Here is a 12,790-nt window from a genome sequence, read left to right as displayed (position 1 = left end):
CGGAAGAGCATGCAAATGCTTCCCAAGTATCAGGGCTGACAGAGAATGCTTTAAATACTGTAGCATGATTATTAATGCACTATTAAGTCATTCCAACTAGGTGAGTGAGTAGACTCCAAATGACACAATTTAAACCAAAGCTCATTCTTTACCGACAATTTCACAAGAGAAGTTTGGATCTAACAGTCTGCACCAAAGCCATTAAAAATTAACTGGAAAACTCTCATTTATTCTAACTGGCTCTGAAAGTAAATGGACATGGAAAATACTTCCCTGCGCTAGGGCCGGGGTCTAAGCAGCCAGCCAACGACCATCATGAACTTAAGCGACATATCCTTAACTTCTGGGGTTTATTTTACAGAGTTCTTGTGCCATCAGAATACACATTGATTATACTGCCTTCACATAGAATAAACAAAATAAAATTAAATCAGGTATTACCTATAAGCAGCAAAATTACATGTAACCGAAAATACCGCTAGCATTTCCAGACAGTAGATTATTTTCTCCCACAGTGAACGAAAGGACTTCCTTAAGGTTTGATTCTAAGCAAGGCCTGCTTCACCTCCCTGGTCCAGCTCCAAAAGGCACTGTGAAAAAACCTCAACATCCCTGACAAGCCTTAACTGGACAAATCTCTCCACGTGGCTGGCTCAGGAACGCCTCCCTTGAGGACTTCTCCCGAGAGAAGGCACCACCACAACGCACCACAACCACACCAGTACCCGTGTCAAAACAGGGCTGGGTGTGCTCTGGAAAGGGCGAAGACACAAGCGTCTTTGTCCACTGTACCTACTCCATGTACAGACTCACGGCAACAGAGGTAGCACTGTCTAAATTACTGAATTCACTGAAAAAACGTAGGAGTTGTGTAAAATTTAAAGGATTAAAAATAAAATGTAAAACCCATCACTGCCTTCCCTACTGAAAATAACGAACACAAGGTAACTGAACAGCAGGACCAGGACACAAGGGGAGATAAATTCGCAGCTTACGATCGAGCCGTATTTTAGCGACAGCGGCTGTGGTTCTCTGTTTTGTAACAGGGAACGTTACCTTTCTGTGGGAAAAATATCTACGCCCTCCTAACAAGCTGGAATCATGCTACTTCCAAAGTCAATCTAGGAAACGCTTTGAAAAAGCTTTAAAACAAGCCCAACCTGTTTGTAAGCAGAAACGACTGTTTTAGTTTGCTGCAAATGTCATTAACACCTGTATAGTACTGACACCATGCTTTCAAAATACAGATAGGTCATCTTACTTTTAATTTCACACATGCACATAAGTGGTAAACATTCAGAGCATTTCTGTTAATGATGCCATCTGGTGCCTCCCATAACTGTGTAATATTCAGCCTTCCAAACAAGATGTAATGGCAGCAACCCACAAAACCCACTGACATTTACAGTAAGGAAATTTATTATCCACCATCAGTTCAGAATGGCTGTGTTTGCATGACTACTGGTGCTATAAAATCATCACCTTTACCAACCAAGTGGAGGTACAATAAATAATGGATTTTAATCCACGCACATACTACAGAAGCATTAAAAATTCATTACTCAAACACAATAGCATCTTGAGCAACAGTTACTTCTTTAAAAATTAATACTACTTTCCTGATTAAATGAAAACTACGTATACCAAGCCTTTGTAATAGCAGTGTGTTCATACACAAACAACAACACGTAGGAATGCTTCTGGTTTGATACACGAATCTTGGTATTTCAAAAGCAAGGAATTCTCTCACCCATCCTACCTACACTCTCTTTGCTATATTTATTCTCTGTTATCTTGGCAGAGGCTTAATGATTTAAAAAAAAAAATAAAAAAATCCACAAAACCTTTTTGCATTTTAGCCACTTCCAGTACATCTCAGTGCCTCAACTGAATTCACACAGAACCGAAACCAAGCCAAAGTGAAACCTCCTATTACTCCAGACTTTCTACAAAGTCGGAACACACTTTGCTGTAAGGCACACAGCTATAAAGTAAAATAGCACCGACAGCTTTTCTTAACCACTCTTGGTAAACCAGCGCACTTTCAGCCTTTATTACGCAGCACAGTTGGAGAGAAGGCATCTACAGAAGCGTGACATTGTTTTCCCGTGGTAACGCATAGAGACCACGATGGGGAACGGACACTTCCCAGTGAGCTGCGCTGAGATGTGCTCTTGCACACATTTGCACTTTGGGTGGGCGTGCGCTCCAAAGCAAAGGCTGTGCTGCTTTATAGTACTTGTCTCTGTACCTGTCCACCTCCTTGACATTTCTCTTCGGATGCATAGGTGGAAAATGCCTTGCTCCCTCAATTTCTTTCAACTGTTCAGAGAGAAGAAAAGAGCTTTGCTTGTTCAGAACAGATTGTTCTGTTGTACGCAGCCTTTCCCCCAGCATTTTAAAATCTGTTTATTTTAATGCCTTGTTTTTATTAGCTTTTAAACGCAACTGAGTAGTTTTTCTAGCCGCACTCTCTAGACTAGGTGGGACTTGCAGCCACATGTTGCAAACATCCCTTCCTTTTCCTCTGCTTTCCTCCACCTCGACAGCAGGGTGGTAACTGTCAGGATATCGAGTCCAAGTCCTTTCTATTCCTTTTCCTTGACAGGTCAAGGTAATGGAGTATGCTCAGTCCAGGCTGCTGATCCAAAACATTCAAGACTCTGTCCAATTTTCTCCAGCAAGAAGTACTGAGCAAGGTGTAGTCAGAGATGTCCCAACTACACAGAGACACTAACATACAAGCGAAGAGTTAGGGCAACTTCTAATTAGCTGGCCTAACCGTAAGGAAATAGAGGCTGCAGCGTGTGGAATGCCTCAAGAGTGTGCTGGGGGAGACACTAACATCTCGAGGAGAGTTTCCTATACAAACGCTCATATATATCTGTTTTATTTTCCTTTTTAAACAAGCTGCCCCAGAAGTGAAAGTTTCTGTCAAGCTTGAAAATGTTTTAGATTTGTTTCCAGTTTTACCTGATTTTTTTTTTTTTTTTAGAAACTATGACAAACATACAGCATGTATTTTATTCTATTTTAAAGTCCTGTAACTTTACAATGGGCATTAAAAAAGCTCATTTAATAAGACAATAGTCCAGGACAGTACTTACACTTGCAACCCATTTGAGTCTCTTCTGCGATACAAAGCATATGTATGAACATAGACCTCAATGGAACAAGCTGTAAGATCACTCTAAAAACAGCTTCTTGTCCCGACTTAAACATTTCCTGTAATGCACCTGTAGCATCACTTGAGAAGTACCAAATTAACTGAGGAAGTGGGGGGGTTGGGGTTTAGGGTTTTTTTTTTTTTTAATAAATTTATACAACCCTGTATGGGCTTCTGCACTGCCTTAATAATTGTTCTGTCTTCTTTTTACAAGCTGTAGCAGAAAAAACAATTCCGAACTGTGCAATAAAACCTGACAGCTTGAATCCAACCATGAAATAAAAAAAAAAATAAATAAACCAAATAGCATGAATAATAATGAAAGGGCAGAAACAAGAGAATAACTCAACAGATGTGTGACATTTTTGTTCTTCAGTGTGGATCAGTTATTCTTGTTAATTATATCACCTATTCTTCCCTTTTATTGATAATTACATGAAGCAGATGGATAACAGAATGCTCCCAGATGGTGAGAAAGCAAACAAGTTTATAAATTGTTTATTTATGAAGATATCATTAAAAATTATTTAATTATCTATAGTTTTCTACTCCACCAATAATCACATGCACTGTAAAGACCAGCAGCACTTTATAAGTATTTAAGTATTCTGTTGTAACCAACTGGTTTTTAACGTAACACGACTGAAACAACTGACAGATGTGGAAAACACAGTCATAACCTAATCTGTTTTAACACTGTGGGAATTAAGATTTTGAATCTTTGGATCTTCTGCCAATTGGCGCTTCAATACTGGTTATGGCTTCAGAATACAAAAAAAAATACAAATCAGAGATTTCCTTTTGATTTAGAACCGCTGTACAAAGTGTTTGATCTAATGAGCAGCCAGGAGCTTTTTCAGGTCTGTGTCATGAAACCCTAGAGCATGGCAGATGCATGGCCTGATGTGATTTTGAGCCTCCGATAGGCTTGCTGCAGAGGCAGAGGCTGAACAGGCATCCCAAAGGCTGGGCACTTCCAGGACTAGATGCAAATAAGATCGTTAGCATCTGTGCCATTCCAGAGGGCTGCAGTGGGAGACAAGGGAGTTTAATGCCTACCCCTCTGTGCCTTCCCAGTCAATCCTCATCTGATTTATCCAAATCTTTTCAGTAGAGCGGTGGGAGACAGTTGTGTAGGGACAGACACAGAAAATCAGCAGCAAAATGTATTTGCCACCTCAAGGAGCGGGGTAAAAACATACTCTGTCATTAGTGACTGTTACAGGAAGATATGACTATGTTCGCAAGAATTTGCGTCCCTTGAGCAAATGGAGAGCCACTGCTTGGGCAGTGACAGGTCTTCTGATGCAGAGATGAAGCAGCATGGAGTTGTGGTTTAAGAGAGAGTGAAAAAAACTTGCAGCTGCCTTAAAAACCATGCAAAGCTTTAATAAAAAGGCTGGGCAACGGAGAGGAGGAACGGGCAGAGTTCCTAAATGCTGTATTTCGTCGGAGTCATAGTCATGTTAACAATAAACAAGGAGGCAACACAAACCAAAAGCCTGGCTCAAATCTGAAACAATATTGAAGCAAGGGAAATATCACAAAGACAGATGGAGAACAGGGCGGCTGGAAAACTGCAGTTAAATAGCTGTTCAGGTAATGGTGAGTTATGTTTTTATAAGATACATTTCTGTATTTTAAGAGCAAATCCCTCACCTTACATCTAGCTCTTCCAGAGAGACTACAGGAGAAAGGATCTGTGCTTTCTTAGACACCACAAAATACAGCTCGTGCTGCCTGCTAGAAGCAGGAGTGGGCAGGCCAGGAACCCGTGGCAGGGCGGCACATGGGGGTTTCGCCCCTTTTTGATTTTTCCAGACACTGCAATAGAACAGAGATCTGACAGAGGGACAACGAGAACAAGTTACCACAGACTTAGCATTTCTGGTGCTCATCTGTCTGCAACAACCGATCCGGACCTGCAGGAAATCCACCTCTCCAGCACAGCCGAGATCCATCTGGATTGGCAACACATGGGAATTAGCTGAGGGCAAAGCTTTTCTGATTGAGATTGCTGCTTTCGCTTCTGGCTTTGGAGAAAGGAAATGGGAAAGAGTCCTTGTGGGTCCTGGTTGAGTTATCTGTACTGGGTCAATATTTATGAGCGAATCTCTTCATGCTCACAAGTAGGCTGGAACGGATTAAAGAGATACACAAACTGATTGAGCCCCAGGGCTCCCACTGTGCACTCCCTCTAAGATACTAAGCCACTAATGGCCTACAGAGATATATATGCACAAATCAAGAGCTGTGCTTAGACACTGAATGGCTGAGCTGCTGAGCCCCAAGCTGTTACTGGTGAAAAATAAATTCTGCAGCAAGAAAAGGAGAGAGATAGCTCAAAAAAGGCTGGAACAAGAGGAAGGCAGAAAGCTGAAAAAGCAGTAGATGAGAAGCAGATGTTGATGGCTAGATATCAAGAGGCATCTTGTGGGTATCAAAGCAAGAATTTCATTACAATTATCTCCATCATAAGCGATAGATACTCAAGCAATTAGTTAGGACAGGCAGTCAAATGAAAATTTTACATTTCAGAAATTGACTTGCATTTACGGTCTTTGTATTCTAGTTTATACGAAAAAAAATCCTGCCATCATTACAGAGCTATCTAAAACAAGCATTACAATGACAAGCTGTCCTCCAGCTTTCAGGAACAAAGCGGGCATAGGTTAATGTCATAAAGAAATGCCTTTTAATATAAAAGGCAAAGCCCCCTCAGCTAAAACAAGGTTGGTGAGCTAGAGTAGAGAAGTGCGGTAAAAAGATGAGGAGCGGTCTCAGCTACCTGGAATCCCTGCTTGCCCAAAGCTTTTAAGATCCTGCAAGATCCTGCCCCATCTTGTTTAAAACCACCGTAACAGAGACGATAGCAGACATCGCCTCCTTACTGCTATCCAGGTGCTTGCCTCAGACAACTTCCCACTAATTCCTACTCCAGCCCCTTTGCCTTTCACTTTTCTCCCTCTCTCCTCCACACTTCCCTTATGACACTGTTTTTCCATCTCCCTTTTACCTCACTCCCTAGCCTGCTAGCATCTTCAACGGCCAGAACGTGTCTCACCTTGTTTCACAGTATTTTTAAGGTGTCAGTTCTCAGGCTTTCCATTTTGCAGAGTTGTCACATTTAGCTCCTTGGTGGGATATTTTGTTCTTTGCAACTCGTATTGTGTCTTTTACAGAGTGTTTGAGCAGGCCTTTTGATGGCTACAGAAACGTAGAAGTATAATAATTTTGTGCCTACTGAAATTTGATTATATTAATTTTATAAAATACACTTAATTTTATTTGCAACTTAGCTGCAGGATTTCACAGGGGATCAGTCTTCCCTTCTGAAACATTAGAGAGAGGGCAAATGCCTTACACCTGCCTGCTACCAGAGCTAAGAAAACATCCCACATCCGAAAGCAGCAACCAGCTTCTTACTTGCACGAGTATACTCAGTCCCCTCCGGTAGGTAACCTCTTAAGTTATAAAGCTTTCCCAACGTACGTGGCTAAAGGTCAGTTCATTCACTCGACAGAAGAGTCAATTTAGCTTTGTATGGTTTCAAATTCTTGGTATTTCAGAAAGCTACAGGCAGCAGTAGCAGACTAGCTTTATCCTCAAGTTACCACCTAGGGATCAACCCCAGATGTCAGTTTTGATAGAACACAGTCTGTCAAAAATCTATAATTAATGCAGGCGCATATGCATGGATACTTATACTGTGGCTAGCCACCTTTTTTTTTTTTTCAGCAAAACTTTGTTACTGAAAACCTCACACATTTTATTAAATAGAAATTAATGAAACTTTCGAGATTTTAAACAGTTACCACACTACCTGCAACTCTCAGAAATGAGCAGGCAACAGATTTGTAAATCTCTCAAACATAGGAAGCCTGTGATTTTCCAGCTCCCAAAAAAATGCTAAGATGAGCTCTTCTAGTAAGAGAGCAACAGTTCATTTTAATGATAAAATAGGCAGTAGCTTAAAGAAAAGCATCAGACAGTTTATTCTGCAGAGAAGAGGAAGGCAGGGATGTGCATGTTGAGGGAAGACTGTTCAACAAAGCCAAACTCGGATCAATGGCCTCAGCCACGTTCTGGATTTTGCTTTGCCAACTGCTGCCTAATTAAGAGGTTTGGATGCCAAAAATTACTGACTAACCATGAAAAGGACAGCACTAAAAATATTATATGGGAGGCCATTTCAGCCAACTGGAAGTTAGTAGACAGACATAAAGCTCCCTAATTATGTTTCTTTAGGAAATTGCAGCTACCTACTGAGAGTATCCATCACTAATGGTCTTTTTCCTAATATTTCAGCTTTGCGAGTTACTCTTGCAAGGGACCACCTTCACATCAAATTTTAGTTACTTAAAAACCTAAGATGAAGTAAGGTGCAAGTTGTTTAACAAATGAAATTTTAAGACCCTTTTAGTTTAGAATCTCCAGACTGCGTGAATGCTATGCAAATAAGAACTGTTTGGCAGTGAAAAACTACCTCTTCCTTTGCTGTTAAATCATTCCTGATATTTGAAGTGTTCTTTGAGGGCACCTTGTGCATGGAACAAACCTGACTTTGGAACTGAAAAATAAAATTGACTTAAGCAATTTCTACAGAAACAGGCAGAAGCGTGACATTGTCTTTTTCCACTTGCAGAGCGTAACACCTAAAAAACCCCACAACTTCCCAGGAAGAAGGGGTAAACACCAAGTCAGAACATTTAAAATGTGTTGGGAGTTTGAAAGTAACGTCATGAAAAAATATTGTTAGAATGTAAGCATTTGGTACATAAATGTTACAGTTCAGCGATCGCTGTAACGCATTTGAAATTCAAGCTTAGAAGCAGCGATGGTCGTGCAGAAGCAAAGCTGGGATTGTAAGGGCATGGCCACCATGTTCAATGTAATTAAGAAGCAACCTATCAACACTAAGATGGTAATGCCATCCCATCTGCCAAACCCTGCATTAGCTGGCGCTATGCCTCTTGCCTGCTGCTGCTTCTGTTACCCACCTGATCCTTGGAGACCTGCTCTGATGGAGCGTTTATGCCAAGCTCTTCCAGAGGATAGACAATCTGTCGTCTCGGCCGCACGGGAACCATGTAATGAAGGGCAGATGTCAGGGAATGGGCACGGGGATTCTGAAACTGAAAGACAGCGATCTATATTTCAGCAGAGAGAATGTCAGAACAGTGCATCACAGATGTCTGTTGTATGGCTTTGCAAATACAAAATTCTTAGCTCTGTTGGCTAAATCTGAGAGAAAAATCAGCAAATAAACAAACATACTCAGAGCAGAGGAATGAATTGCAGATAATTCCTGACACTAATGAAGATAATTATGAGAGTAATTACATTACTATCTCTGTGGGAATGACAGATAAACAAGTGGTTTGGTTTATGGGATTTTTCAGCACAAGTATTTTCCCCAGGAGGATATTTTTCTCCATAGTGATCATGAATCAGCTTGATTTGACCTCATTAAGCTATGTTATCTGCTTACTGCTAACCTTTGCTTGTTTGGCAAAGAATGGTTGTGAATTTATATAGAAATTCTATACCGACTAAAATGTCAATTTCATCCTAGTGATAAATGTTAATAAACTAGCATAAACTTGAAGTGAACAAACCCCCTAATGCTAATGTGAACAGCACGGATCATTAGAAGTAGCTGGATTCCATTTATTACAGCATGACTGGCTCTGTCATAACTTATGACATAGAAGAAAAAAAAGATTTACAGGAAATAGAGAATGAACATTAATGCAAAGTAAATTACACTGGAGTACCAGTCTATCCACAAATACTGAAAAAAATTGACATTACTATGTTGAAAACTGAGTAAAATACCACATTTACCACTTATTAAGAGAGCAATGATTAGCTTAAGTAACTTAAAGGAACTCTGCAGCCTGGAAATAGATCAAACTGGAATCATTAGTAAGATTTACCTTTTCTCTTCCATCCACTGCCATTAAACCACATTTTTATAAGTGCCTCAAGAATCTGAGAACCTAATGCTACGCAAGGACATTGGTTCCTCATGAGAACACTTAATAAAACTCCATAAAAGTACACCCTGGAGAAGCAGGAAAAAACACCCTTCTGAAAATGTACCCAAGTCAGACTTGTCAAAACTCCCATGTTACAAACGGTGGCGATTTCAAAAAAGCCTGCGACTGAGGACAGAATTCATCTCAGTCACCACCTAAAAGCTAGGTGCCTACTTTAGCTAGCCATGCAGCCGCCCCCCAGAGTCAGAGAGATGAGCATCTCCAGAGCACAATTCTTTCTGGCCTAAGGTAGGCAGTTATGACCGATGGATGAACTGCCCTCTGGATGCCCCATGCTTTCTCCATTAGTGCTGGCAGGAGCCTAGGTGATTAGGCTGGGCCAGATCACAGCTTTAGATGGCTACACACCAATGAGTTCACATGTTTGAAAGTTTTACCTTTGTTTTGAAAGTTTTGAAAGTGTTCCCTCTGCTGACATGAGACTGATGACAAGACACATACATGAGTATTTCTGGAAGAATCTTTTAGTTTGCTTCCACAAATTATATTCTTCTCAGAAATGGATTCTCTCACGCAGCATTAGGTCTTTACAGTTCTCCTCTGGCACTTGCAGAAACACAAGTCACATTTTCAATGACAATGAGGTGCCTAGGTCCCACTGACTTTTGATGAAATACAGTCTAGAGTGCCTAAATCTCTTTTGAAGAGTTCTTATAAACCACCTGGATATGTTTTAACATTGTCCCCTTGCATTTACTCATGCTATGTTATGCCCAGTCACATCATTCCTTTTTTCTTCCCTGCCCTGCACTTCGTCTTGAATCTAAACAAATATTGGTACCTCTCGAAGTTCAATACGCAGCTGAGTGGTGGTATGTGGACAGTACAACTTGATCAGGTTCTATTATTAAACTATGACAGGAAATACAAAACATTGTTAAATATAAAGATACTAGGTGTGCTTTATACCCTGTGTTTTAAAACCTGATTGGTAACCGATTTGCAAGTGACAAAAATATACTGGGTGTATGAGCACGTTAAAAGCAATTAAATAAAAACTATTATGTTGGTTTCCTCAGCTGATGAGCTGCGAGTTTCTTGTTTCTTCACCTATACATCCAACACAGGGGCAAGAAACAAAGCCAGACCCAAACTACAGCTTACAACTCAGACACATGGTCCGACATAGGCAGGAGCGGCAATGCTGGATGCATGCTACTTCATCCTAGAACCGATCTGTCGGGAAGGGACAGGAGAGGGCAGAAACCTGTCTATGAGAACTACAGCACATTTATGGAGGGGGCTGACACAATGCACAAGGCAACAGCAATGCATGAACTTATGTGGGTAAGAAGCAGATATACTTCTCCCAGAAACAAGTGAGGAGGTAGCAAACAAATTATTCCTCTACTGTGCTGCTCCCAGGGCAACATACTAATGTGTTTAAGACATCTAACTACATTTAGAGAACAGCTGCCCTAGGATTCGCTAAATTCAATTGAGAAACAGTCATTTCCAAAGAGTGACTCAGCTCAGGAGCAGCCACCCCCTAGGAAGACTTCTCTCTCTTCACAGACTAGGTGAAGAGCCAAGGCCAAGTAGACTTCAAATTTCAGCTCCTCCACACACTTCCTGAAGATACCGGGTAAATCTGAACTCACGCGCACTACTGAGCGCACTAGGACTAACCCTACCATGCCACAGCTATGTCCATGCCTGCAGATTTGAATATGCAAGAAGAAAAGAAAGTACAATTTGCTGCAGGTTACTAAGAAAATTCCTGTTTACAGTCATTCACAGAAGCAAAGAGAAAAAGTGAGCAAAGGTGACAACATTTTATATAAAAAAATACAAATAACTTTCTTCTTACCTTGCCTTCCATGTACTGAGGATAAATAGGATAGTAAAGAGAAGACTTGTGGGCCAAGCGAAGAATCTCCTTTAGAAAGTGTTTTGTATAGTGACGAAATATAGGATTTAAGACAAAGTGGTAAAGATGTCCATGTTCCTCTTGCTGGTGGTAATTAAAATGAATAAAATCTTCAATGTTGTAATGCGATCGAATATACTCAATATCCTGGAAAATAAGAATGTGGAATTCAGCGGTGGTGGAACAGCTACATTTACAGTATCTTAGCAAGTGCCAATGAGTTGCTTTCTATCAGTTAAGGAACTAAATTTGAACACTGAAATTAAGCACCTTTGAGAGTTATTCTCAATTAAAGCACACCAACTGCACATATTTTTCTTGTCAATCTTTTCATTCTATCACAAATCTATTCTTGCAGCTTGCCCACCTTTATTACAGGAAACACCTATTTGACCCTTTCACAACAATGTCTGCTACAGGTTAATAGACATTCATGGAGGGGAAAAAAAAAAAAAAAAAAAAAATCTGTTTTGCTGAGTTCAAGACAGAAGCCTAGCCTGTTGTCTCCCAAACTTAAACTGGAAAAGGGGAATTCTCCCAAGCAGGGCTGTGTAAGAAATGCCCTCCAACAAGTCTTCCCCGTTGAAGTCATAAGCTGAGATTTTTGCACATTTATACACTCAAGAGAAATTTCTATATCCTCTTATGCCAATGCTCTAATTAAGAGCTGGTTTTGAAAATAGGAGTGTCTACTCTTGATTTTAAAAACTGTTACAGCTGTCGAACACTAAAGTTTACCTTTTCAGTAACAGCAGAATGCCACAGAAGAAAGCCTTAGAGAATGTTTACTTTTCAAGAACAATGTGCAATGTTATCCTTTTTTTATACTCCGTTAGAGCATACGCTTTCTATCTGTTTTGAAGTTAAGTGTGTGATTCATAATCACTCAGAAGCTACTGCTGGGAAAAAAGTTAGGAAAGCAAACCTAGAAGGAAAACTGCTACTCTTTGCAGGATGCATGGCAAAACTGCTTACTGACTTTGGAAACAAGGGGCAAAATAAGCGATTACAAACCTATTGAGAGTCAGAACTGCTTTGTGCTAAAGAACCAGAAAGGATGGAGGAGGCATACTTTCAGAACGCATCAGCAGCTTCTTGCAAATAACAGCATGATTTTTTTTTATCTGTGTGTCAATCATCTATGAGAAGGGAAATAACAGTCTACATAGTCCATAAAGAGAAAAAGAAAGTGTATAGAAGCAGTATTTATCACATATATTTTCTACTAGGTGCATGTATAGTGGCAAGCATGAGGTGCAGCCATTAGTGCTGAGGGCAGAGTGTTACAGTTTTCATACAACACAGAAATAGAATTTACCATTTCATCTCTAATAACAGAAACGCCAACTATTTGATCCAAAACTTCGGCTACGAAAGCCTGCACTGGGGTCCCGTCCTGCAAGGCAAAAGCAACACATGCATGTTTCCTCTGTCACTAGTAATCTTTCCTTTGAATCGTCACTGTATTGCACCACTAGATCACAGTTAAAATACTTTCCTCCCTGTACACATTCTACATGTTACCCCAATTAACCACTCTTCCTTAACTCAAGGTGTAATGTTTAAACAGTGCGTATGGCTGAACTCTCGACCATGCAGAGCTTTACTGAACTAAAGTTTCAGTTAGGATCTAGCTGCTACAGGAGTGCTAGAAGATCAGCCACTAATTTAGTCCTGGTTAAGTTCTGATCT

At 40.4% G+C, this 12,790-nt stretch overlaps 1 protein-coding gene across 1 annotated transcript in view; it reads right to left on the bottom strand.

Annotated features, from left to right (window-relative positions):
- CFAP61 (cilia and flagella associated protein 61) overlaps positions 1-12,790 on the bottom strand; it is a gene marked incomplete at its 3' end in the record, with an annotated part of 111,399 nt that overhangs the window by 65,782 nt on the left and 32,827 nt on the right. The window contains exons 14-16 of the mRNA XM_035898619.1: positions 12,417-12,494; positions 11,039-11,245; positions 8,167-8,301 (exon numbers count right to left, since the gene is read on the bottom strand). Of these exons, the coding sequence (XP_035754512.1) occupies positions 8,167-8,301; positions 11,039-11,245; positions 12,417-12,494 (420 nt within the window). The remainder of the gene's footprint in view (positions 1-8,166; positions 8,302-11,038; positions 11,246-12,416; positions 12,495-12,790) is intronic.

This window comes from Egretta garzetta, unplaced genomic scaffold (assembly GCF_000687185.1).
Source record: "Egretta garzetta isolate BGI_Z169 unplaced genomic scaffold, ASM68718v1 scaffold198, whole genome shotgun sequence".
Taxonomy (NCBI): Eukaryota; Metazoa; Chordata; class Aves; order Pelecaniformes; family Ardeidae; genus Egretta; species Egretta garzetta.
This window is presented reverse-complemented; position numbering and strand designations above follow the sequence as displayed.